The sequence below is a fragment of the Typha latifolia genome, chromosome 4 (assembly GCF_019914945.1).
Source record: "Typha latifolia isolate L0001 chromosome 4, TyphaL0001v2, whole genome shotgun sequence".
Lineage (NCBI taxonomy): Eukaryota > Viridiplantae > Streptophyta > Magnoliopsida > Poales > Typhaceae > Typha > Typha latifolia.
The window spans coordinates 13,271,339-13,295,388 of NC_133089.1; the positions used below are offsets into that span (position 1 = coordinate 13,271,339).

The 24,050-nt window shown below is 36.9% G+C and overlaps 4 protein-coding genes across 10 annotated transcripts; 2 read left to right on the forward strand and 2 right to left on the reverse strand.

Moving 5' to 3' along the window:
• Positions 1-4,991: 4,991 nt before the first annotated feature.
• LOC140787100 (uncharacterized) lies at positions 4,992-11,172 on the reverse strand. 4 transcript variants are annotated; one of them, XR_012108749.1, is made up of 5 exons: positions 10,753-11,120; positions 8,928-9,156; positions 7,561-7,685; positions 6,142-6,351; positions 4,992-5,326 (listed from the first exon to the last, which is right to left on the reverse strand). XR_012108749.1 is itself a non-coding variant. In XM_073135865.1 (4 exons), the coding sequence occupies exons 1-4, from the start codon at positions 11,056-11,058 to the stop codon at positions 6,301-6,303; spliced, it is 711 nt and encodes a 236-aa protein (XP_072991966.1). In that variant the 5' UTR covers positions 11,059-11,120; the 3' UTR covers positions 6,088-6,300. The 4 variants fall into 4 exon arrangements, 3 of the variants coding, with proteins under 3 accessions (XP_072991966.1, XP_072991965.1, XP_072991964.1); XM_073135865.1 differs by lacking the exon at positions 4,992-5,326 and having other exon boundaries at positions 6,088-6,351; XM_073135864.1 differs by lacking the exons at positions 4,992-5,326; positions 6,142-6,351 and adding an exon at positions 6,999-7,427 and having other exon boundaries at positions 10,753-11,172.
• Positions 5,034-5,882, forward strand: LOC140787101 (uncharacterized). 2 transcript variants are annotated; one of them, XM_073135868.1, is made up of 2 exons: positions 5,034-5,175; positions 5,254-5,882. In XM_073135868.1, exons 1-2 carry the CDS (start codon positions 5,098-5,100, stop codon positions 5,707-5,709), a joined length of 534 nt encoding a protein of 177 aa, XP_072991969.1. In that variant the 5' UTR covers positions 5,034-5,097; the 3' UTR covers positions 5,710-5,882. The 2 variants fall into 2 exon arrangements, with proteins under 2 accessions (XP_072991969.1, XP_072991968.1); XM_073135867.1 differs by having other exon boundaries at positions 5,035-5,175; positions 5,248-5,882.
• Positions 11,173-11,572: 400 nt separating the features above from the next.
• Positions 11,573-15,104, forward strand: LOC140787000 (large ribosomal subunit protein mL43-like). Of its 3 annotated transcripts, none has more exons than XM_073135730.1 (4): positions 11,573-11,615; positions 11,988-12,113; positions 13,642-13,748; positions 14,402-15,104. In XM_073135730.1, the coding sequence occupies exons 2-4, from the start codon at positions 12,034-12,036 to the stop codon at positions 14,572-14,574; spliced, it is 360 nt and encodes a 119-aa protein (XP_072991831.1). In that variant the 5' UTR covers positions 11,573-11,615; positions 11,988-12,033; the 3' UTR covers positions 14,575-15,104. The 3 variants fall into 3 exon arrangements, with proteins under 3 accessions (XP_072991831.1, XP_072991830.1, XP_072991829.1); XM_073135729.1 differs by having other exon boundaries at positions 11,585-11,709; XM_073135728.1 differs by having other exon boundaries at positions 11,587-11,709; positions 13,630-13,748; positions 14,402-14,721.
• A 3,180-nt stretch (positions 15,105-18,284) lies between these two features.
• LOC140787002 (uncharacterized) lies at positions 18,285-20,962 on the reverse strand. The gene is made up of 3 exons (XM_073135735.1): positions 19,953-20,962; positions 19,285-19,632; positions 18,285-19,191 (listed from the first exon to the last, which is right to left on the reverse strand). The coding sequence occupies exons 1-3, from the start codon at positions 20,436-20,438 to the stop codon at positions 18,571-18,573; spliced, it is 1,455 nt and encodes a 484-aa protein (XP_072991836.1). The 5' UTR covers positions 20,439-20,962; the 3' UTR covers positions 18,285-18,570.
• Between the last annotated feature and the right edge of the window lie 3,088 nt (positions 20,963-24,050).

Sequence of the window (24,050 nt, forward strand, 5' to 3'; positions counted from 1 at the left end):
TTCGAATCATAGATCGACGTGTAACAGAACATTCCCTAAATATAGGGTCTTATATTAAAAAAAATTCTCTAAATCCTAAACATCTTCACCTCTGAGATACTATAAAAGGTAAATCATACTTAATTAATACCATATAATTATATTAAATTTTTAGTATTTTTACTGTTAGGCTAGGTAGTCATTGTTGAAGAATCCCATGGGTTTCTTGCCATTGTAGTAAATCTTATTATGTACTCATAGTGCCTAATTATTAAATTTAAGCATAATTCTATGCCTAAGTCAAGAGATCAAATCCTATTCTTTCAAACTAAAATATTTTGAGTGTCAGTGTCATTGTAATCTCCCTCTGAAACTTTATCAAAGTTGCAAATGTCAAGCAGTGTCAGCATCATCTCCAAGTTCCTCCTTATCTCTTGATGGTGATTTACTCAACTCCAATATATTATTCCTCATAACAAGGAACCAAAGATCACCTCACACTTAACTTGATTATAAATTAAAATAGTTATGCAATAATTATATTTGATTAGATATAAAGTTAAAAGTAAAAATATAAAAAAGAGACTTTTGCTTTTGTCTCTTATAAATTTATAAAAATATTTTGATGTGACATAAAGTGGCTATATAGTAACATCTATATTTACCATCAAACAGTAAATTGCCATTCTCTTATATATATATATATATATATATATATATACTACTACTACTATTCTCTTTGTATGCAGTGTATATTTGAATAAAAAATAAGATAGATGGATGGTAAGAAAAAGGAGACCGGTGAAAATATTGAGCAAAAACTTTTTCTTTATAAAAAAATGTAGGTGGGTGATAAAAGACAGAGAGGAGAGAATTTTTAAAAATCTAAAACAAAGAAGACAAAATACCTTTGAAAACTACCCTTTGGCCATCTCTTCAATGTACCAAATGATGCAATTCCCCTCATCTGATTCCTTCTTCTGATAAGGACTAAAGATAGAGTTGGACCCACAAAGCCTACAAAAGTTGCCACTTGACTTTGTGAACCCCTCACCACCTGATACACACTGCAGAGCACCACTACTTGTTCCTCTTCCTCATGGTGATGGAGATAATTTATTTTCAGCCAAATATGACTTTCATTTCTTCATGAGGACAAGGAAAAGGTACAAGGAATGTGAAGTTTCTCAACTTGTTGGAAGAAAAGCTTAGCAGTGATTAATTCTATAATGAATTAGGATCAGTTCATTAGCACAATATTATTTACATTACCAAAGTTTGTCTACAAGCTCAACTGAATCAATTAAAAACATAAATAACTACAAGTAAACCTCTTGAACTGTTGCTCATTGTCATATATACCCTCTTACTTGTATTGTATGACATGTTAACTGTTTGTATTATAAAAAACCTCTGAAATGCTTTTATTGTTAGTTATCCTGAGATTTTTATGTTGAAAAATGATGTTAGTGTAATCTAATCAATTTTAGACCTTCAAAGCACTATTTTACCCTTCTTTTAGAGAAAAAAAGAAGAAATGAATGTTCAGAGTAAAGCAAACATTGGGTTGTGCTTTAAAAAAAAGGGTAGAATAGTAATTACTGTTCTAATTTTTAATACTAGAAGAGAATTAATACTAGTATAAGCTATTTTAATATTTAGTCCAATATTAGTATAATAAGTAATAATTATATTTAATGTGACATAAAATTGATATTGAAATATTGGAGAATAATAAATTTATATTGGGAATTGAGATGTTTTATACCAAATGACAAAAATATTCTTAATTAGATGTAAAATAGTAGTAGTAATATATATTTATCTAAACTTATAAAACCTTTGTTATCATAATTGTAGACTTAAAATACTTTGTATACTGGCACTATAAGGAAATAACTATGCACTGCAAGATAACGCGGGATTATAAGCCCACACCCTGAAGAAATAATTTTACACTCTATGTGAAATAATCATATACTACGATGAAATAAAAATGCATTGCAGGGTAATGTGGAGTTATAAGCCCGTACCGCGGAGAAATAACACAACACTTTATATAAAACAATCATGCACTATGAGAAAATAAGGAGACGATGTAGGGTAATACGAAGTTCTAAGTTTGCAATCCAAAAACTAATCATGCACTCTATGTAAAATAATCATGTACTATAAGAAAATAGTCATACACTGTGAGGGTAATACGGGATTATAAGTTTGTACTGCGGAGAAATAACCCCATACTCTATGTAAAATAACTATGCACTACAGAATAATGCGTGGTTTAAGTATGCACTACAGAGTAATGTGTGATTTAAGTATGCACTGCGGAGAAATAACCCCGTACTATATAAAATAACCATGCACTATTGTATAATGCGAGAGCTCGCACTACAATAGACTTAATATTTTTATTTTTATTATTGTAGAATTTACTAGTTCAAAATAAAGACGAAATCTCAATTGTATGCGAAATAAATAATATTTAAAAGAAGAGATAGAGGAGAGAGAAATCATCACAATTGTAGCTAAGATGATCGATATTTAAGAGAAGAGATAAATGAAAGAGAGGAAGAATCTCAATTATAGCTGAAACGATGTGTAGTTAAGTGTTATCCAATCTAGGAGCAAAATGATACTTATGAGTTATTATTAGTTACTAGAATAAAGTAAGTTGTTGTTTAGTTACTATATCATAATAAAAAGGTTTATTCTAGAATAAGACTATTCCTATTCTAAAAGTACCGAGGGCTTATGTTTTTCATTAACACCACCAAGGAATGTGAGATTTTACATAATTTAGGTGGTCAATTTATACCAAAATAAAAAGATGAGTGTGCACATGTTTTCATAAGCAATAGTTTAGAGCATCTTAGTGTAATTATGTCTTTGAAGAAAACATTTCTTATCCTAATCCTTTTGATCAAGTACCATATGAAAAATACTATAAGTACGCCTTTCTACCAAAAGAGATGCGAGAGCACACCACATTAGTTAATGTTAACCCAAAAGTTGGACTTTTAAGAGACAAGCATGGGTGCATGCAATAACAACCATAATAGCTTAATATAAAAGATTAATGCCTCTCTAATCTTCTCCCATATCACTTGCAGATAAAAATATGCTGTAACACATGATAGAAATGATGAGCTGCATGAGACACATGTTATGGGATGAGTCTAAATTCATGGTATCCTCCAAAGTCAAGATAATATACAGTGCAATCCATTAAGATTGGTTGGGACCGTCAACCATTATCAGAATTAGACTCAAAAATAAGAGAGAATAAAGCAGAACATAAAAGTAAAGATGATGAACAAACTAAGAAGTAAATATATTTATAAGTATGTTGAATACCATGCAAGAGTTTAGTTCCACGTTAGAAGATACTAACAGAAAACTCTCACCTAATAGCTTAAGCTTTACATTCACATGCGAGAGCTTAAGCTTTCCTGCAAAGTTTAATCCAGAGCAAATAAGGAGCAAATAGAGAGAATTTTTATGCATATACAGAGTTTGTGTGACAGAGAGTTCTAAAATAGGGCCACATGTAACACCATCAATCATTGGAATAAAGAGAGAAACAAATGGATCTTATAAACCTTTTTAAGAATACTAATAGCATCACTTTCTCAACATAAAATAAAAAAAACAAATACTAATAACATCACAAAGTGGCCACATAGGAGGACTCACTACTCTCCCACAATATATATACACCTCTATCACAGTTCATCATAAGAATATATAAACATGTACATATATGAATATATAATATCAGAGACAACTGGCAATGATCATATAAATCCAGAGAAGATATAGTATATTAATATTGCAACATTAGCTGTCTGTTTCATGACTCTGAAATAGTGCTCCATAATTCTTTTTAAGTGATTATATAAACAAGTGGGCCTTCTTTAATTAGTTTTGTCCTTTCTTGGCACTGTCTGAAGAATCTTTCTCTAACTGAACTGCATTAGGCAAGGAACTGAATTTGTTTGGCAAGCTACCCATCAAGATATTCTTGTGACAGTATGTGAAGAATATCTTAAATTCCTATTCTGCTACATAGAACTTTGTTGCTTTTCCCATATAGAGCTTGGCCTAAGTGTGGATCTCTCTCAGGAGAGAGCAACTCCTCAAAGTTGCAGCTCTAGCTTCTGATTTCTCATAGCATAGAACTCATCTTAGAATCTCTCCCCAGGTGAGTAAAACTTATAGATCTTCTCTCTTTCTCCTTTCCTGAGTAATCTTTCAGAATTTTCTCTCTGTTTTGCTCTCTAATGTGTTAAGTCAAATGGAGAGCATACAAGCTTGTGCCATGAGAGCTTTTACCGAAAACTTCAGCTCATAAGCATGTACTCATGAACTGTGAAAACTGCAGCATGAGGAAGTTGGTTTCCTTACAATTACATGGAGATCCATGGGTAATATGAAATCATTTGTCCAAGTCAACCATGTCTTATAGATTGTTAACAGAGTTTGTTGTGATTGATTCTGCCCATGAACGTATTCTGACACCAAAGATCCCCATTTAAGATGTCTCTTAACTATGTGTAATCCAAAATTATTCTCTTCGTGAACTGCTTGCTTAGACTTCTGACTACCTCCATAAATTTGCTGTCAGCAGACAAACTTGCTAATTTTTTACATCTGATTTATTGTTTTAGATCAACCAATAGTTCCTGCATCTTTCCCCAGATCATAAATGATGAGATCTTTCTATATCAACATTTTTGAGCAAGTGAATACTATATGGCACATACCAGCCAACCTGATATCTAGTATACACTTTTGTATCAAAAATTTCCAGTTATGATGTCAAGGAAAGATGTTTGATGTAGGCATCCGATTCTCCACCATAAATTGGTCTTTTAACTCATCCAGACTATACTATCATCATTGTCATTTGTTCACTATACCAGTATTGATCATATATCAATGACCTATAATCTGAATACATGCAGGTTAAGGGGCCAAAGGAGGTAAAAGAATCTTATGGACATCAAAAATACACATAAGAAGAGATAGATGAATGTGATCGAGTGAATATTTCCTCTATTCCAGTATACAATATAACATCGACTGCAGATCAATCTGGATTGATTAAATAAAAAAATGGAGAGATATCTAAACTACAACAAGGAATACATGAAGATGGGAATGTTAAAGCATGAAGAAACATTCCGTCAGCAGGTAAGTATCAGAGGTGTTTCATCATGTCTAAGTTGCTCAAAATTCTGGTAATTTTTTGCATGCTAACTTTAGGTGCAGGAACTCCACCGTCTTTACCGCGTTCAGAGGCTACTAATGAGTGATATGTTGAATGGCAAGAGGCAGCAGGCATCTACAAACACCGAAACCGACGTTGGAACATGGAATGCAGAGAATGATACAAGTTTGAATCAACCATGTTATAATTACTCAGACAAGAGGAGGCCTCATGGGAGACTTGATCTTGAACTCCCAGCAGAAAAGTGTATTGGAAAAGATGATAGAGTAGATGAAGAGAATGAATTAAAGCTAACACTAGCAACTGGAAGCAGCATAATTCAAAAGAGGAAGCAAGAGACTTCATTTAGTTCAGAATCTGGAACAAGCTTTTCTTCATCTTCAACTGAATCAGGCGGTCTCAAGTTGCACAGCTTTGATATTAATGAGGGCATGACGCAAGATGGATTAATACATCCTCCTTGGCTCCACCAAAGTTTAAGTATGAACATGACATGATAAAGTTCTTGGATAGGAGGCATGCCAAGTTGTGCGGATCAATTTGGTACAAGTCTTTATATATAAAGACTACAAATTAAATGTCAAATATTTAGAAAAATATTTAGCATTTCTTTAGTGACTTACAGTTTTGGAATTCTAAATCTCAGTCTCGAGAAGAAAATTAGAACTTACTTTCTCTCTCTATCTTGGGATTAGTGTTTCCGAATGCACATTCAATTGGCTAAAAAGGGGTTAAAACTTTTACAAACTTTAATGTAAAGTCTGTAGCCTAACTATCTCTCTTTTTTTCTCCTCTTTCTCTATACGTAAGAACTTTGAAAAATATTTTAACATTATTTACAGGGGATTAAAAAAGGCACCATTCACACAGAGACAGACAAAAAGAGTAAATCTTCTCTTAAAAAACAGGGCAAAAGCCCTAATACTTACAACGAGAGGAGGCAGAAAAGGAGTCAAAACAAATACGGGAGTCCGAGGGGTTCTCCTGAATAGGCATTGTATCTTCTCAATTATACTTTTCGATGAGGATCAACTTATTGCTGACAAATCTGTGAATCTGACTCTAGAACAAACTTCTCATTATTATGTTCAAATATTGCAGCAGTGCATAGGCTCCAAGGGCTTCTTAGACATGAAGACCTGAACAGAGTTGCACATTCTCCCTAATAAATATAACTGGGCCAAGCCCACTTCTTATCCACAAAAAAAATGTCTATTCATGAAAAAGAAAATATTAGTGAAATTTCTGCAATCTCATGAATTGCCGCTAGTGATTCCATTAAAACAATAAAGATAAAACAAATAAGAGTAATAAAGAGGAAATCTAAGCAGTAAGAGCAACTTCAATTATTTCATGCTGTTTGACATATTTTAAACTGGTTTTAGACCCCATTAGTCATCACAAATATTCTTATCAGGTTAGGTAGTTCCTTTCACTGACCAAGTGACTGGTGTTAGTCTTCAACCATAATCATAAGATATATCAACTATCAAGAATCATCACTTCCTTCTATTTATCCTCCAGACAGCTCTTTTGAGTTACCTCTAAGATCCTTAGAATCAAAAGCAAAAGCAAGCATCATTGATAATAACAAAAGAAGAAGCGGCACTAGTGCACTTATAAACTTCTAAATGAAGCTACTTTATTTGCACTCAATCAACAGGAAAGATGATGAAGATAACTGTATCAGCTTAAGTTTTATTATGGCCTTATATTGAAATACCTTGCCAGTCAGATATTTATTTCAAGAAAGAACATGTCGTACTCCATAAACATAAAGCAGAAATTCATCAACTGGTTCCTCATTGCTCATTTGATTTTGATAGCTCTAACTTGATAAGGTAGTCCAAACAATAAAGGTGCTTAGATTCTTGAGAATTTATAAAATGAAAAACTGATACTATTGTGACATTCTTGATCTGTAGAAAAATTCAACTTCTCCAGAAAATGAATACAAAGTCAAGTCAATGCTGCTACTTGTATTGTTAGAGGTCACTCGGTTGATAATTTGGTCACGTGAAGCCATTGAGTTGTGCTCCTTCCAGCACTTGGTTTCTGTAAAGCTGCCATGTATGCGATTCAAATGGTGGGGCGATTATTCAGTCCAATGGAGTCAATCATCATCTGTGATCTTTTCCAGACTTGGTTTTGCTAAGCTTGCCATGTAGGTGATGTAAATGGTCCAAAGAAATGAGAATGAATTGCTCACTAGTGGCTGGAAGGAGAATTTGTCTTAACCAATAGTAATAAGCATTAAAATTGATACAAGCAGATCACTCGATATTGAAAAGAACATCAGATTTTACCTGTAGACGGATGGGAATAAATTTGAAAGTGATAGATTTTACCTGTAGACGGATGGGAATAAATTTGAAAGTGATAAAGTCACACACAGGCCAGTACATAAGCCCACTTTTCAGTGCCGGTATCAAATCCCTCTTCAATCTGGCAATGATTTCAGCAATTGTTTCACCTAAGGTTGATACCAAATAAGAAACTAATGCGTGCAAAAAAAAAAGGAATATATATATATATATATATATATTGCTGACATATTAGAGCGCATAAATTGCCATTTGGAAAAGCCAATAAGAGGAGCTTATCAATGCATAAATTTTGTTCAACCTAGAAAAATCGAGGGGTTTCTATCCAGCCTCTCATTTTCTATAGTGGATAAGTAGAGGCAATAAACCAAACGTCTCCGACAATTCTCCTTTTCACAATTTTCTACAATATATTCGGAATTTGATGGAAAAAGAACATTTTCAACTTTATCCAAAGTAGTCATTGGATACACCTCAATTAAACATAATATTGGATATACTTAAGCACCAATAAAATCCCACCTAATTAATCTATCTTTCTTCCCCCTTCTATATGGTGAGCAAACAGAGTGCAGGATTTCACATGCATCTACTGACTCTACATAGTATAATCACTTTTTATGATAGTTCAACAAAAATTACACAACAGCTTAGCAAATGAATGGCAAAAGAATCTGACATATTCTATGGTGCAAAATTTTCAAGACTCAATATAAAAGCATAACCCAAATCATCAATTTCATAAATGCACTATAAAGATGCAACTTGTTGAGTCCACATATTTTCTTATGAAATCCTATATCACTAGCACCAAACCAATTTTTCACCAGCACTTCCATGTATTGGCTATTGGTTGCTAAATACCAACGAGTGCACTCATGTAGTCAGTGAAGAACGTAGAACAACTAGACCATTGTTTTCCCTTACGTTCTTCTTTGCATGGTAACGTAGAATAACAGTGACTAGCTCAAAAGCTACATAACTTTTATGAGCAAAATCAAAGATTCTACAAAATTGAAAGACTTGAAAGTAGGTAATATAGCAAGTTCCAGAAAACCCAAAATTTAGATGCAATTCTGTGTAGAAATAGCACACTCAACTCTTAGGCCATTAGCTTGTTTTCCTCTGTTAGGGAAAATAATGGGAAGAGGGGGCTGAATGTTTAGCATGTTCATTTTCTCTACTGAAAATGGTTTTATTCATATAGATACAGCTAGCTGCCCCTAAAGACTTGTGTAAAAGCTTGGCTGTTGTAAAAGTTGTTCATGCTAAATGCAAAATTCTAATAAAGCTACCCGTGTGAAACTATCAATATAACATTATTATTTTCTCTAATTAGTTCATGTGAAGTCTCAGTCTGCTTATGTTGCAGTGGAGGAAACAGATATTACCTTGAACTGCTGCATTTAGTGAGAAGAAAACTATGTTAATTATAGGCCCATAAATGGCTTGCCCAAGAAACATCTTCTTAAAGGTAGTGATTACATCCCGTTTTGGAAGAATTTTCGACACAAAATTAAACCATAGATGCAATGAAGGTCCTGAAATCAGCATCCCATAACCAGCCATACGCAGTGTTCTTATTAAATCAAGAGGATCATCAGGCCCAAATGTGATCATCTGATAAGAAATATACCATAGTCAGAGAGGAGAAAGTTCATGTGGAGAAACACCAGTTTTTAATATTTAAGTTTAAAAAAAATAGGGAAGTGTGGACCATGCATCAAATTTCTATTTTTAGCTAAATGGCATTCACTGTAAGTATAACTTAGACTTAATTTGCTATCTGACCACTTTTGCATATGAAGCATCTTCACAACAGAGTAATCATACTCAGACTTGGAAAAATTCAGCTTAGATACTGAAAGTTCTACCGCTATGTAATTTCCTGATCTATATATAGCCCATTTGATAGTCGGCAGATCCAGACTTAGTACAAATCTGTACCAGATATTGGACCAGGTCAAATAGAAACAAACTCGACTAATTTAAGGTGCAAAGTTTCTATCTTTGCAATATACATGTACAACTGCATCAAATCATACTATCTCATAAAATTCATAAGAATGAAGAAATGTAGTAGAATAAAACTGAAAGGTATCCCTGTAGAAAGAAGCCAAAAGTAAGACAAACATAAAAGAAACTCTAAGGGATATAATTAGTAAACAAAATTATACATGAAAAGATATTATAGCCTTGAACAAGAATATTATATATATATATATATGAACTCTCTAGAAAGATAGATAGGCACATGTGCTTATATCTTTGTATTGTCTGTCTCAAAAATATCAGAGCTTCAAAAATCCATTTATAATTGGATATTGTGATTACAGACCACCTCCAATCCATTTAATAAACAAATACAACTTCTTTTTTAATCCATCAGATAATTTATTATTGATTATCCAGATCCTACTACACCCACAGCAGTAAAATATTTCACATTCTGACAAGAACAACTCCGAAGAAGATCAAGCATTGTCTGATTCCACTACAATTACAAATGCATCTGGCATATGACTAAGAAGAAATCCTCTCACAGAAATACCAATCTAATGAAGTTGACTTGGTTCTATGATATCTGTCTTGCAACCTAAAATACCAGCCTCCAATCCTCCCAAAGAAATCCTCAAATTGCTCAGATAAAGATAATTGAAAGTATAATCAACATTAATGGAAAATAAAACAGGTGTACATTCATTATTTTTCTGCATTAATTTAGCATAACTATTCGTTGGCCATCTATGATCCAACTTGATCCAGGACAAAATAATATTCTTATACAAGTCTATAGCATAGAATTGACAATTCAGATTTCTCTTTCTAGGTATATAAAAGGGTCAGATTTGGTTCAAGCAAGATACAAACATGAGCCCAATAAGAAACAATTTTGAATTCACTTTCTGGAGCTAAGAACAATGGCGTACTCAACATGATGGATACAACCTTATCCCGGTCTCAGCACTGTAAGCTACATGGAGAATATATAAAATAAGATGGCGATATACGGACTACGAAATGCAGCAAGAAGTTGTAACTTCCCACTTAGATGAAGTATCAACAAACAAACGCGCGTAATCCATACCTATTCAATTAAACCCTAACACAAGTAGCAGACTCAGAAACCACCGTTCCAATTACCTAGGAAGTCCAATTCCCCGATAAAAATCCAACTTTTACAAGAAAGATGGGATTTATAACGATAGAACAAACCTGGCACGAGACATCTGCAGCCGTAAAGATGGCCCCGGCGGTGAGGCTCTTGGTGAGCACGGGCCGCGATTCGATCATGCGGAGGTACCACCCGACGAGCCCATTCCTGGTATTAGAAGTAGTAGTAGAAGAAGAAGAACAAATCGAAGAGGAGTAAATGGATGAGGAGGAGGGGTTCTTGGACTTTGAGGAGAAGAGATGGGATCGGATGTAGGTTTCTGGGTACGGCGGCAAGGAATTGGAAAGGCGAGAGCGAAGGGAATGGTGGAGGAGGAGAGCTCGCGCTCTCTCGCCGCCGCCCCTCATTGCTCGTCTTAATTCTCTCTTCTTCTTTTTTTGCTTCTCTCCTCCTATCTACGCTCTATGGGGACGTGAAGTGGAGGTGAAGATCGGTTTGGATATTGGATTCGGACCGTTCTCACGTAGATCCGGAATTGATGTCCTTTCTTATACTTAGAAAATATAAATCATGGCTCAATTTATCTCTATATATTGTTTTTTATTTTTAAGTATCCAAATGGTCCTGTATATCTACCAATATGGGTTGAAATATTTTTCATCTAAATATATGTTCATGTATCATTATAGCATATAATATTATTAAAAAAAATTTAAAAATTTATCAAAAATACTATACATTTTATTATAAGAGTATTTATATTTTTATCAAGCATCCTGCCGATCAAGATGCAAATAGGGGATTTTTGAGGGGCATAAAAGCAAAAGATCCAGTAAAAACCCACATAGAAACCCTAAACCCGTATCCGTTCGGATTCGGGCGGGTTGAGTTCGCATTTAAACTCACTCTTGCTATTCCCCTGGGACTGGGTTTAGTGGAACTTCCCCTTCTCTCTCACAACCAGGTAAAGATTTCTCCTGGAACTTCTCGTAATCTTTGATCTCTTAGCGTCAGCTTGGTGGTGTTAGTGGTTGCTCATTTCGCCCACCATTGCCATCGTATGTTCTCCACTTCGTCCTTCGATTTCAGTTCTTTTCTCTTTATGTTCCATCTATCTGAAGGGGGTGAAAAAAAGTGTTTCTTTTCCTAAATCGACAAGTTTTACGGAATCTTTTGAAATGTTATCGATGCGGAAAATGTGAGATAAATTGGAGAACAATGTTTGCTTTGCTGGTCAAGTTACTACTTTGTGGTAGAAGCAATTGGTTAAGTACTTCCAATTTATTGGCATTTCAACTCTGTTGCAAAGTTGTTTAAATTCTTTTCTGTTGTGCAGAGTCGATTTTATTTACCTTCTTCCATTGTATGTTTTGAGCCTTGGGATGGCATTGAGAGGTGTTTGGCAACTTCAAAAGCTGGTAGTAAGCTATTGTGACTGGGGAGGAAGCAGCAGGGGAATCAGGTATATCTTCTATACTTTCGAAGTAAACGGACTTACAAATCATGAATGTCTATCCATCCAGGAAGAATTGCTTCTTAAAATTTATATACAATCTTAATTTTTGAAGGGCAATCACATTTTTATGTGTTTGAGCTGTACTTTCATTATAAATAAGTTGGTATACATGTCAAAACAGCTGATTAAACATCCATGTACATGTCACATTTTAATGAATGGTATCATTAATTGAATCACACACTCGCTGTGGAGGTGATATGTAGAAGGCATAGTAAAAGGCGTTGCTGGAGGTTACAGTAGTCACCTTAGTATTTTTCTGACATTGTTCCCATTATCATTATCTCACGAGAACTAACTGAAAATCCTATTTTTTAAAAACAATTGTCTTTTGGGATTTTGCAAATATTCACCTACATTTTACTTTCTGGAGGAAAGAAAACTCCTCCTTTGGATTCATTCAATGATCGACTCAATTTTTTGGGTTATTTGCAAAAAGATTCATCCATTTAGTCCATACGGATGTCTATATATTTGATTATTTTTTACTTTATACTCTCCCATTTTCCCAATTTACAAATTTAACCACTTGAAAGGGAATTAATTGAGCCATGCTTAATGGTTTCTTCATCCTCAACTCTCGTCTCTCATCTCAAGTCATCATATGTTGTGAGGTATGGTTACTTGGCTTTTATACACTAACACTGGCTCTTAGTAGCCAAGATTTTGAATGGGATATCTAAAGATAATATAGCTCTTATGACTCACTGAATGAAGTGCCAAAGTTAAAATTGTCCTAGTCTAGGTAACCAGATTTAATAATTAACCTATAGTTATCTTCCTTACCTATACCTGATTACTGCATGTAGTTTAGCAGGTCTGACTTATAAATGTCATCCTTTTGCTCTTCACTCAATTGAGGATGTTTACATTGTTGGATCTACTTCTCTCTCTCTTGCAAACTAAGGTAAATAGTACTATTGTGTTAGTGTAAGATTGAAGGCAAAGAGTCATGAACCGTGGTGATTTTCTTTAGATTATGCCAATTTCACTACGACAGTATATGTTAGTAACATAAATATCACTCTGATTGTTCTAAGGATGATCCATTATTCAGGCTTCAGAAAAAAAAAATATGGGCCACAAATTACAACAACAGTATGTCATGTTTAATCAAGTAAACCTTATTCTGCAACTTTTTGATCACATGGTGGTAAAAATATTGATTTTCTTATTCTTATGATTCTCCATTAACTATGACAAATGAACTTCAGAATTGTGAAACACACTAACAATAGATCAATGATCTTACAGATTTCTTGTCTAATTTCACCAATTTATAGACACTACAATAGCTTGTATGCAATGCATGTTTTAGTAAGCAGTAAGTGATGTAAGCAGTTAAGTGATGTTTGTGGCTTCGTGCTTCTTCTTGTGTATGACTTGCTATAAACTATATAAGGGTTATGGCTTATATCTTGTATAAAAAATGAACATTCTATAGATACTTAGATGCTTACAGCTTATATAACAGGGCTTTTATGGAAACTCATGTACCAGCATATAAGGCAAAGAATCCACAGCTAGAGGTTGTTGCAGAACTCATTCAGGGTCAGCATCCTCACTTAAAGGGCTTTTACAGTAAGATCTCTTTCTTTCTTCCTTTCATATATTATAGGGTTATAGCTTGGAAAGCTTATCATTTAAGTACTTGTTTTCTTGCAAAACCTTTAATGACTTAAGAAGGCTGCGGTTCTTGTTTAAGAATCCTCCACTAGCTGCTTAGTAGTTGTTACTAATCAGTGTCAAGTCGAATTTCACAACTCAGGACATTTTTGAAGGTCAATATGACTTAGGTTTTCAATTACTATCTGACTAATCTACTGGGTGGATATTGACTGCAGACAGCAAATTTAGAAACCTTGGTTTATGAAGGAAATAAGACAAGCAAAATTGCTGGTAGATTGTTCTCATGCCAAACAAATTTTTTATCACGTTCATATATTGGCTGCTTTGAGATAACTCCATTAATTTGTAATCTTACAAATTTTGAGCTTGTGAAATTGATATTCTTCACCCATAAAAATAGAAGACCAGAAAATATTTCTATCTGTTGAATTGTTTTTTGTGCTTTCCATTCTGTTTCAGCCTTTCAGGCTTTGCGTGTCAATATTTTGTCGTTCAGTTAGCTAATATGAACTTTTAATTCTTGTTGCTTGCAATAAAGGGAATGGAAGCATTATCACTTCAATTATTGTTTGATCAAGATGAGCTTTTTTTTTTCTCAATTGCAGAAAATCATAACGAGCGGGTGGTCTGCGTGAAGAACTTAACACCAGAAGACATACTTTTGCATGCAACCAGGCTAAGGAATGCTCTGGGAAGGAAGGTAGTGAAGCTGAGGACCAGGCATGTCACTAAACACCCTAGTTCCCAAGGGACATGGACAACTGCACTCAAGTTCTGAATGTGTTCGCTGAAACAGAAGTGCAAGGTTCCCGCAGACACTTCTTTTTCAAGCCTTAGTCTCATCTGCTGTACTCTAGCCATTGCAGCAGCTAACTGAACCTCCTCAGGTGCTCACCTCATGATACTTTGCTATCTTCAACCTGCTCTGCGGAATCGGCTGGCTGACCTTTCTGGGCTATTCTTTAGTGTTTTGGGCTCACATTGATTTGCGATTGCAATGAACTTTTTGGTTAAGTGTAACAAGCTTTGGGGAGCTTAAATGATGACAGAGTGCAAGATTTGGAATCCTCTTGCTCAAATTTAGTTGGATTGTTATCATCGCGCATATGTTGAGACAAACAGCAAGCTTATTTTGCTTTATCTTTGATTAAAGCTCTGGTGTTGGGAGAGCTATGAAAACAATCGAACCCCAAATTTTGGACCTGCTTATATTTTTTTGATTTCTTGAGTTAACCCAGCTTGAGTGGAATTGAAGTTGATTGCTAATATTCCGAAACATGAAACATCTCTGCAGGGTGTTGTGTGAAATGATCATGTGGAAATAATATTCTCTCTTACTTTACCAGCTAAAGAAAAGGAAACTCGGTGACTCAGCATTCAACTCTCATGTCTTCGAATCTTTTGCACAAATACTCTAAAAGACAAAAGAAAAAGGGAAAAATCCAACCAACTTGGTTGGCAATCCAATTAAATCAATAACCTCTTCTATGCACTCAAGCCAAAAACATAACTATTATAAAAGATCTTACCACAGACCAAAAGAACCGACTCAAGTACAATTCCACATACACTAACTTGTGATAGGCTTTGTCAGAGAATAAGAGAGTGATTAGTGGCAGGGGTGTAATGGAGCCGAACATTGCTCCACTTGGCTTGAGATTAGTTTAAGCCAAGGCTAAAGATCAAGCTTGAATTTATTAATTTCAATTCCGAGCCTATATTCAAACTGTTTAATAAGCAAATCCAAGCCTATTTCAAATAATTATTAAATCACATGAAAGATTAATAAAACCAAATCAAATATGTAACTAAATTGAATGTTACTTATTTACTCGAGCAATGATTCCATACTAACCAATTAGTTTAATTTTATTTGGTATTATTTAATCTGAATCGTTCAATTAGGAGAGAGAAATTAATAGTTCTTATTGAATTATTTGGCTATTTACTAAGCTTTCGAGCCGAGCTCGAGCCAGCTAGATTAGTTTGACAGCCCTAGAAATTAGAATGATACGACGAGAATAATATCCGCGAGTGCTATCCACTCCTAATAGGGTGACAAATCCAAGATGAGAGAGCTTGACATTATTTGGATGCCTTCCATCGATGGAAGTTGTCACCCTCGTTTACTATGAGGGAAAGAGGAAAAAAGCAATCCAAATGCTGCTTTAAGTGTGCACCGTAGGTGTGGAGATTGTTTCTGGGAACGAGGTTTCAGAGCATCTATCCTCACTTCAACAAGAGAATTTGATTCCCTGCCATCTCTTGCTACTGAAATAGATGCCTGAGATGTTAAAATTATACTCTAATCCAGATTATGGTTCCAATTACTAAATGATTTCTTTAGTGTGATAAGGTGTCAGAGGGGCAATGTTGGTCTACTATCTACTCATTTAAGCTTTTCGGTTAACTGGTTATCTAGCATAATCTCTAGCGATGCATTAAGCATCGAGGCTTTAAATTCAAATCTCACAAATTCTCTATATAACCTTTACTTATATTTGCAAATATTTTTAGGATTTAAGGTACATTGTTAATCTATTACTAAACTAATTTAAGATTTTGGATTAACTTGTAATCTAACAAGTGAATCTTAGAGCTGGCTCATGCTATATATAAGGGGTTGGCCAGGACATAACAATCCTACCTGACGCAAGAACAACTACAAGTTGATACATCTCAAGGCTACAATCAAAGTGCTTTTTGGACTTCAATAATGAATAGAAGAGTGCTGGGGAAATCAACTACACTGTTGGGGTATATATTTTAATCATCTTATGTCTTCTTTTCCTTCCAATAAACTTTTGTTTGCATAATTATTATAACTTCGCATCTCTATGTCTCCATGAATACTGCACAGAGGAGGGAGAAAGAAGCAGAGCTTGAACCACAGTTACCAAGAGCTCATCCATGGCAAGGATCAAATTGATGAAGTGAAGAGGAGCCATGGGAGAGTGGCAAACTCCACTCCATGGGTACCTCATCCAAGGACAGGGATCTACTACCCCAAGGGCCATGAATGGGTGATGGAAGATGTACCAATTGGTGCTTCCTCTTTTCCACAAGCCTACTGGCTTAGAAACTCTGAAGTGGTGGAGAAGCCAAGCTCAAATGTCTCACATAGTGATGTCTTTGATCACCCATTCCTCAATAACTAAGTCTATGTTATATAAATATATATACATACAGTGCAGTAGCTAAAGCCTTTGTATAAGGACATAAAGTGGCTTCACCATGAGATAAATAAATAAGCAGAGGGAAGTTTGTGAAATTTTATTGAGTCTATTTCTAGGTTGCATTAATTCTTTTCACTTCAAAAAGTCCCCAGGTGATCTCCAAAATCTTCCATGGTGCATAAAGATGGATTCTTCTTACCTTTGTAGTTATCATTAAAGGTTTGCAATCATGGGAGCTAGGTGCATGCCATCATCAAGGCAGTGGTTTTCTCATTCAGGCACTCTATAGGAGGAAGCTAATTAAAGGCCAAAGCCTAAAGTCTAAAGCCTCATATATATGTAAGTCACTCTTTTCTTTTCCTCTCTTCCTCTCTTTTGATTTATAATCATTCTTAAGCTTCTTGAGTTGGTGATAACGCGTAGATAGAATGCGATCGTGATGTGATGCGTAAGACAAAGTGTATTTAGGTCTTATATTCGAGAGAGGGTTGATGTTATATTCGAGAGAGGGTTGATGTAGGCGGTGGTGCATTTGTTCCGTTATCATGCAGTCGCTCTTAAGCTGTTTGAATTATAGAGTATGATCGTGATATGGCACAGATGATGGAGCTCGTTAACCTGAGTTTTTTAGTTCATACTTTGATCAACTGAACTTAACACTGCTTTTCATGTGTAAAGCTTGATTCCCTCACACAAACAAAGGGAGATTACTGAAGAGCAGCTAGACAAGAAGTAAAACCCTAATTGGCATGATTCTCATGCACTAGAAAAGATGAGACAAACCTCCTTTGCATGAGGGGTGCCATTTTCTTTCATTTCATTAAACAACTCAAAATATTTTTCCCAGACTCACATTACCTCCCACTGAGTTAAAGAAATGTACACATACCCAATGCCCCCCCTCCCATCTTATGACCACTAACTAGTTACTGGTCATCAATGAGATTGACTGCCCTGAATACAGGAGTAACAGAGATAAATAAATAATGGCTGTAACCTGAGTGAAAAAAATAATAATAATACAATGATGCTTCAAACTCCCATGCCTCTTAGCTGTAACAATGATGTTTCACATGCCCCTGGTCCAACCTAATTGCAGGAGGAGAAGAGGACTTGGCCTGGTACTTTGGTCAATAAAGGTAAATTATAAGGCCCTGCACAGAAGCCAACACTTCCCCCCATCTCCCTCATACATCACCCTCTCCCTCCTTCCTACACTCTCTCAGCTTCTGGTCCCCCACCTCCAGGAAGATGCTCCAATGTCACCCAAAAGACCCAAAAGAAAAACAAAGAGAAAATATTGATGCAAAGATTTTGAAAGATAGCAAACACAAGGGTGGAGTTCTTCTAGCATTTATAATAGGGAAGTATAACATAGGAAAATAAGACAAGGAGAGAAGAAAGCACTCTCCTTTATACACCCCTAAAACCAACCAATCCATCTACCAGTATCTCATCTTCTTCTCTGCTTTCAGAGTATGACAAGGGGCTCTGTCCCCCTCTCTACTAACAACCTACATTACATACTGAGAGTAGTCAGTTAATTAGATTGACAGACTTGTATGAACAAGTTACCATTGCGGCAATTTATCAAACATTTAGACTTCAACCCTCCATATGATCTTATTACTGTCGGCGGAATCCTGTGGCTTCTCCACCGCCGCAACCCTCGCCCGGTGGATCGCCCCGGCCTTCGCCCGGTCGCCGTGAGGCAGCTCGGAGGTCTCGCTGATCGACCCGCACCTTATGTCGGCGGGAGGGATGAAGCAATCCATGGATAGGCCCGGGACGTTGAAGGCCACCTCCTCGATGGTCCAAGCCTCCTCCATCCGCGTCTTGGTGTGGCTCATGGCCATTTCCCCGAACCGGAAGAGGGTCACCACGGAGCGGCCGGCGTGGGCGATCATGACCCCTTCGACCGGGCGGTAATCGTCGAGGAAGGAGTTGATGGTGGTCTCCCAGTAGACGGCGTCGCCGCCGGCGTTGGATTGGATGCGGGTGAGGTGGGAGTCCTCGATGTGGACGAGCAGCCCGGTGCGCTGGCTGAAGTAGCCGAAGAGCACGTGGCGGATGATCTCGGCGGGGCCCTCGCTGCGAGATTTGAGCGTTTGGGGGTCGGCGGAGAGCTTGAGGATGAAGCAATCCTCGCCATTGACCTTCTTCTCCCCGATGCAGCGCGCGTTGGCGAACATGCTTGCGGTGGTCAATGGATCGAGACCCTGGACGAATAGTTGGAAAAAGTTGGTCAAATCTAACGGCAGTTCTCAAGCAATTCAATGTTATTAGTAGCGGCGGAAGGATTTGGGATATACCTGGAGAGCGCGGCGGAGGGGTCGAACGGGGCCCTTGGCGGCGTGAGTGCCGAGCCAGGGGGTGTGGCGCCACACGAGCTTGCCGTTAGAGCCGGCGTGGACCTTGCTGCCGCCGACGGCGAGCTCGACGTACCACTTGTCGGGGGCCATCTGCCAGAGGACGAAGCCGCCGGACTCGACGGAGCGGGAGGAGCCGCGGTTCTTGACGACCTTCGTCGCCGTCTCGAACTCGGAGGCCACCATCCTCACCTTGCCCATGGCGTAGGCGTTGCGGATCGAGCTCTGCAACTTGAGGCCACCCGAAGCCGCCGTGTACTGCTGCAGGATGTACTGCGCCGACGAGGTCTCCTACCAACATTTAACCAAAGATCTTGAGAAAAGAATGGCTGGATCGTACGCAGTTCAAATACCGAAATATCAAATGTGCACAAAGAATGAATGCATCAAAATCGAAACTTGCATCTAAATCATAGTCAGGTCCAGTTGAATCATAGGGTAATGTACGTAGAGAAACATCCAATGTGGAACACAAAATGCATAAAAATCAAATCTTTAACTATCAGAGAAACATCGAGAGGTGTAAAATAATACATCAAAATCGCATCTTGAACGAACCAACAAAGATCTTGACGACAAAGGAGCTTAGAAAAAGGAGAAATGGATCTCACAATGGGGGTATCCTTGATGCTTAGATGAGGAAGTGGATCCCCGTAGCACACGTGAATGGGGGCCAGGGGAGCCCCCATGACCCCAAGCAAGAGGCGGAGATCGGAGCGGCGGCAAGACGACGAGGCGCCGCCGTCGCCAGCACCGGACACGGACGGCGCGCGTGAGAGCTGCCCACGGACCCAGTGGCCCCACCCCTCCTTCCGTCCGTCCCCGGCGACCCATCGGCCGTCCCCTCCGGCGTCCGGGTCGGGCCCCTCCATGAGCGGCGCCAACGCTTCCCCAAGAGGACGAAGGCTCCCGGATCTCGAGATCAAGGCCTCCTGGATGTTGCCTAGAGACTGGTTCCTACCATGGCTACCCTTCCGCCGCCGCGGGAGGCGGAAAGACTCGTTCTTTGCCGGGCTCTTCGCCCTCGACCTCGCCGGAGACAACCCTCTTATGACCTCCTCCTTTAACGCCGAGAAGAACCCCTGCTTCTTCTCCATACCCAAGTGAGCAAGAACACGCAGCGCTAACGGCAACTGAGGAGAGTAGAGACGAAGAATGGCAACTTCTTCAAAGCTTTGAAAAGCTCATGGAGTGGTCTGATATGAACTTTACTCAAATGGGCTTAGATGGAATTTTCTTAGTAGCTCCGCAGACAGGGGGAATGCAGGGGAGGGACTAATTTGTAATTTTTGCTTCACTAGGGTGGTTGGATAGAAGAATGGAAGATAGGAGAGAGAGAGAGAGAGAGAGAGAGAGAGAGAGAGAGATCTCAGAGACCAAAACTGAGCACTGGGTGTGTGTGTGTGAGGGGATGGTGGGAAGTGGGAACACAAAAAAGAACAAAGGAAAAGGTAGCAAAGGAGACCGTTTTAGAGAGAGATGTTGTTGGGATGGGGATATTAATAATTTATTACTAAAGCGAGGGTGTTAATGAGAAAAAAGTAATGAGAGAATGGAACAGATTAGATACGACAAGCGCCTCTCCCGGAGAATTTTTTTCTTTTTCTTTTTTTTTTCCTCCTTTTCCTTTTCTCCCCCTTCTTATAGAGGCAGCGGAGTTGCGTACTAACACCTCCCAGTGGAGCTAACCTATTTTCACCACGTAACGGAGCAGGAGATTCCTACTTTGTACTCCTACTGTGCTCGGCTGTGATCTTACCTGCGGTGAGCGTAGCGGCTGGGGAGGGGGGGTGTGAGGATGATGCAAGTAGTCATGCAACGGTCAACAGGCACGTGGCGTGTCGTGTATGGCAAAGCCATGTGTTCGGCGCCAAACTAACGGCGCCGTTAAGAGAAGGTTCGTTCAGAGCTTTGACCAGGACCATCGTGACGGAAAGCTGACGGCGTAAGGGCCCACTGGTGTACCACGTGAATGATTAGGGATTAGATCATCTTTTAGCTAATTAAGACTAGTAAATAATTCGCGGGGAACCAAAAAGAAAAAAAGAGTTCGATTTAGAACATGAGCATCACGACCTTCAATTTTTAATCGGACGGCTGGGGAAGCTTAAATATGCCCGAAGAGACAAGGAGCGAGAATCTCGTGACAAGGATATATGAGAGTAATAAATGAAGCTTGTTGGTATTCAACTAAATCATGGCCGTCCATTTAGTAAGGATAATATTAATATGCGATAATTACACTAGTGCTCCATTTTCATATTAAAACGTTAAATGACCATTTTACCCTCTCTCTTCTTCTTTTTTTCTTTCCTCTTATATATAAATATAAATATAAATAAAATCTCTGTAAAACCTAAAATTAATCGAGTCATACTCACGTATGATTTTTTAAATAAAAAAATTAACAGATAATTAGTAGAAATGGCATTATTTGTGTGCCGTTATTTGTAATGAAAGTGAATATTGTTGGAGTGATGGAAGACGTAGTATGATGATGGCATCTTATTTGTCTCCCACTATGCTGTTGACCCACCTATCACAGTATATATGAAAAACACCAACCTATAACCTCTCTCTCTCTCTCTCTCTCTCTCTCTCTCTCTCTCTCTCTCTCTCTCTCTCTCTCTCTCTCTCTTATTTTTTTTATTCATAGACCAAAAAATATCTAAGTATATAAGAAAATTTTATTTAAAAATATCTTTAGTTTTATCTTTTTATCTTTTATTGTGTCATATGAATATTTATTATTCCATGATGTGGTTCGGATACGAGTGAACAACTTCATCTGACACTAAGCTCGCTCGATTGAGTCTAGTTATCTTAAAAACCTTTCTTTGCAGTATTGATGATGTCAAGCTAGAGTGTTCGACTGTTAGAGAGAAGTCACTCAGACGCTAGGAGCTTTTCTTGCATAATCTGCAGTCTAAGACTAGGGCATTCAAATGCTTAGAAGATCCGTTCAAATGCTCCATTTGAATGAATTATAATTGCTTAACCCCAAGAGTTTGGAGTTTTGACGATGTGTTCGAATGCCTTACTCGATCGGTCAAATGCGCAACATCAAGGTATTTTCATATTAGGTTTAATTTAAATATTTTTAAATTTCTAGCTGACCTCAATATACATTGAGGGTAGCCACACTTGAGATCATCAAGGAAAGTTTTTTCTTATCTCTCTCTTTCACTGTATTCTTCTTCAATCTAAGGTCGACGTCGTTAAGCTGACGACATTCTCTTCCTCCTCAATTCTCAATCCCTCTAATTCTAGAGAGCCAACCATCTTCTTCCCCTTCTTTCTATCTTTCTTTTTGAGATTTACCATCTCTATTGTTAGTCTTATACTTCCATTTTCACATATCTAATCTCGTCATCCTCGCCAACATCCTTACCAACTACTCTCGGAACAATTCATATCACTCAATTTCTACATTTTGCACTACACCCTATCGTCACTTTTCTTAACAGTCAATTATCATATAAATGAGTTAAAAGTAATTCTATATGCAAAATAAACTTAATACTTTTGAATAGGATAAAAATATAAAATATTTTTTATTTTGTTAGATGTTGTTAGGATAAAATTAAACACATATATCTTTTATACATTATGAATAAAATATAAGATCGAATGATAAATATTTATACGGTAGAGTACGAACGATAAGAAAAAAAAGTAAGAAAGAAAAAAAAAATGTAGGGGTAGTTTGGTAGGAGGAACAGCTAATTAGTGAAGGTTGCTTTGAAGTTAATGAGCAAAGTTGGTATGAGTATTTTCGTACCAACTCATATCTAATCTTCAACTAAAGAAGGTAATGGAGTAGTCCAAATACAATAATTGAGCAATTTATACAACTAAGTTTGCATTCTGGATCTCTAGATCTTGTGAAGATTTAGTTTTATTGGATGGCCCATGAACGAATAGATGTTGTATTAGTTTTGATATCCAACAAAGTAATTCTTGTAAAATATAACTAAAGATAAATTATAGTTTACTTTCACGTAATTTAGCTTGATTTTAACTTATTTAATCGTATTTTAAATTTAAGTAGTTAACTTCCATGCGGTGTCTAAATCAATTTACAAGAATTAGTTTTTTAATCTAAACTTAACGTTGTTTCATCTGCATCAATATATATTATGACCCAAATAACTAATAATTATTATTTAATTTAGATTATAAGAGAGTTAAAAGTGCATAAATTTAAAGTACATAAAAGTAAACAGAAATCCTGCCAAAGCATGGGGTAAATTATAAGTCCACGTATAAACTAATCTCTTAGCTCTATGATCTTAATTAAATCAAGAAAAATAGAAGAATAAATTAATGAAGAAAGTCTTAAGTATGGTGTCCAATTTTTTATACATATATTTATATATCAACCGAAGAAAAAAAAATACACTGTTAGCTAACAGTCCTTAATTAAAATTTGTCTGCTGATCAAATGGCAAAGTCAAAGTCAATGTGTTAACCCACACAATGAATTTAAACTTTGTCTCCTTATTAACCGGTTAATTAGCTCATCTAGGGCAGGAGAAGAGATTTTGTATGAGAATACGCAGGTTTCTTCCTAAGATACTACTTGTTTTTGGGTCAAAGTCATTCATTGTGTTACTTAGGGCAGAGAGTATCTATCACATTCTAATTTACGTTGTCTTTACTCTATAAAGGTTGACTACCAGTTAACCATTTGATCCCAAACTACGTAA

Excerpts from the sequence above, each read along its gene's own strand:
- LOC140787101 (XM_073135867.1), top strand. The coding sequence starts at position 5,098 with ATGGAGAGATATCTAAACTACAACAAGGAATACATGAAGATGGGAATG. Across the intron at positions 5,176-5,247 it reads AAGAAACATTCCGTCAGCAG|GTGCAGGAACTCCACCGTCT; the intron begins GTAAGTATCAGA and ends TGCTAACTTTAG.
- LOC140787100 (XM_073135863.1), bottom strand. The coding sequence starts at position 11,058 with ATGAGGGGCGGCGGCGAGAGAGCGCGAGCTCTCCTCCTCCACCATTCC. Across the intron at positions 9,157-10,752 it reads CTGCAGATGTCTCGTGCCAG|ATGATCACATTTGGGCCTGA; the intron begins GTTTGTTCTATC and ends ATTTCTTATCAG. Across the intron at positions 7,686-8,927 it reads ACTAAATGCAGCAGTTCAAG|GTGAAACAATTGCTGAAATC; the intron begins GTAATATCTGTT and ends TATCAACCTTAG.
- LOC140787000 (XM_073135728.1), top strand. The coding sequence starts at position 12,034 with ATGGCATTGAGAGGTGTTTGGCAACTTCAAAAGCTGGTAGTAAGCTAT. Across the intron at positions 12,114-13,629 it reads GGAAGCAGCAGGGGAATCAG|CTTATATAACAGGGCTTTTA; the intron begins GTATATCTTCTA and ends AGATGCTTACAG. Across the intron at positions 13,749-14,401 it reads TCACTTAAAGGGCTTTTACA|AAAATCATAACGAGCGGGTG; the intron begins GTAAGATCTCTT and ends TCTCAATTGCAG.
- LOC140787002 (XM_073135735.1), bottom strand. The coding sequence starts at position 20,438 with ATGGAGAAGAAGCAGGGGTTCTTCTCGGCGTTAAAGGAGGAGGTCATA. Across the intron at positions 19,633-19,952 it reads GCATCAAGGATACCCCCATT|GAGACCTCGTCGGCGCAGTA; the intron begins GTGAGATCCATT and ends AAATGTTGGTAG. Across the intron at positions 19,192-19,284 it reads CCCTCCGCCGCGCTCTCCAG|GGTCTCGATCCATTGACCAC; the intron begins GTATATCCCAAA and ends CTATTCGTCCAG.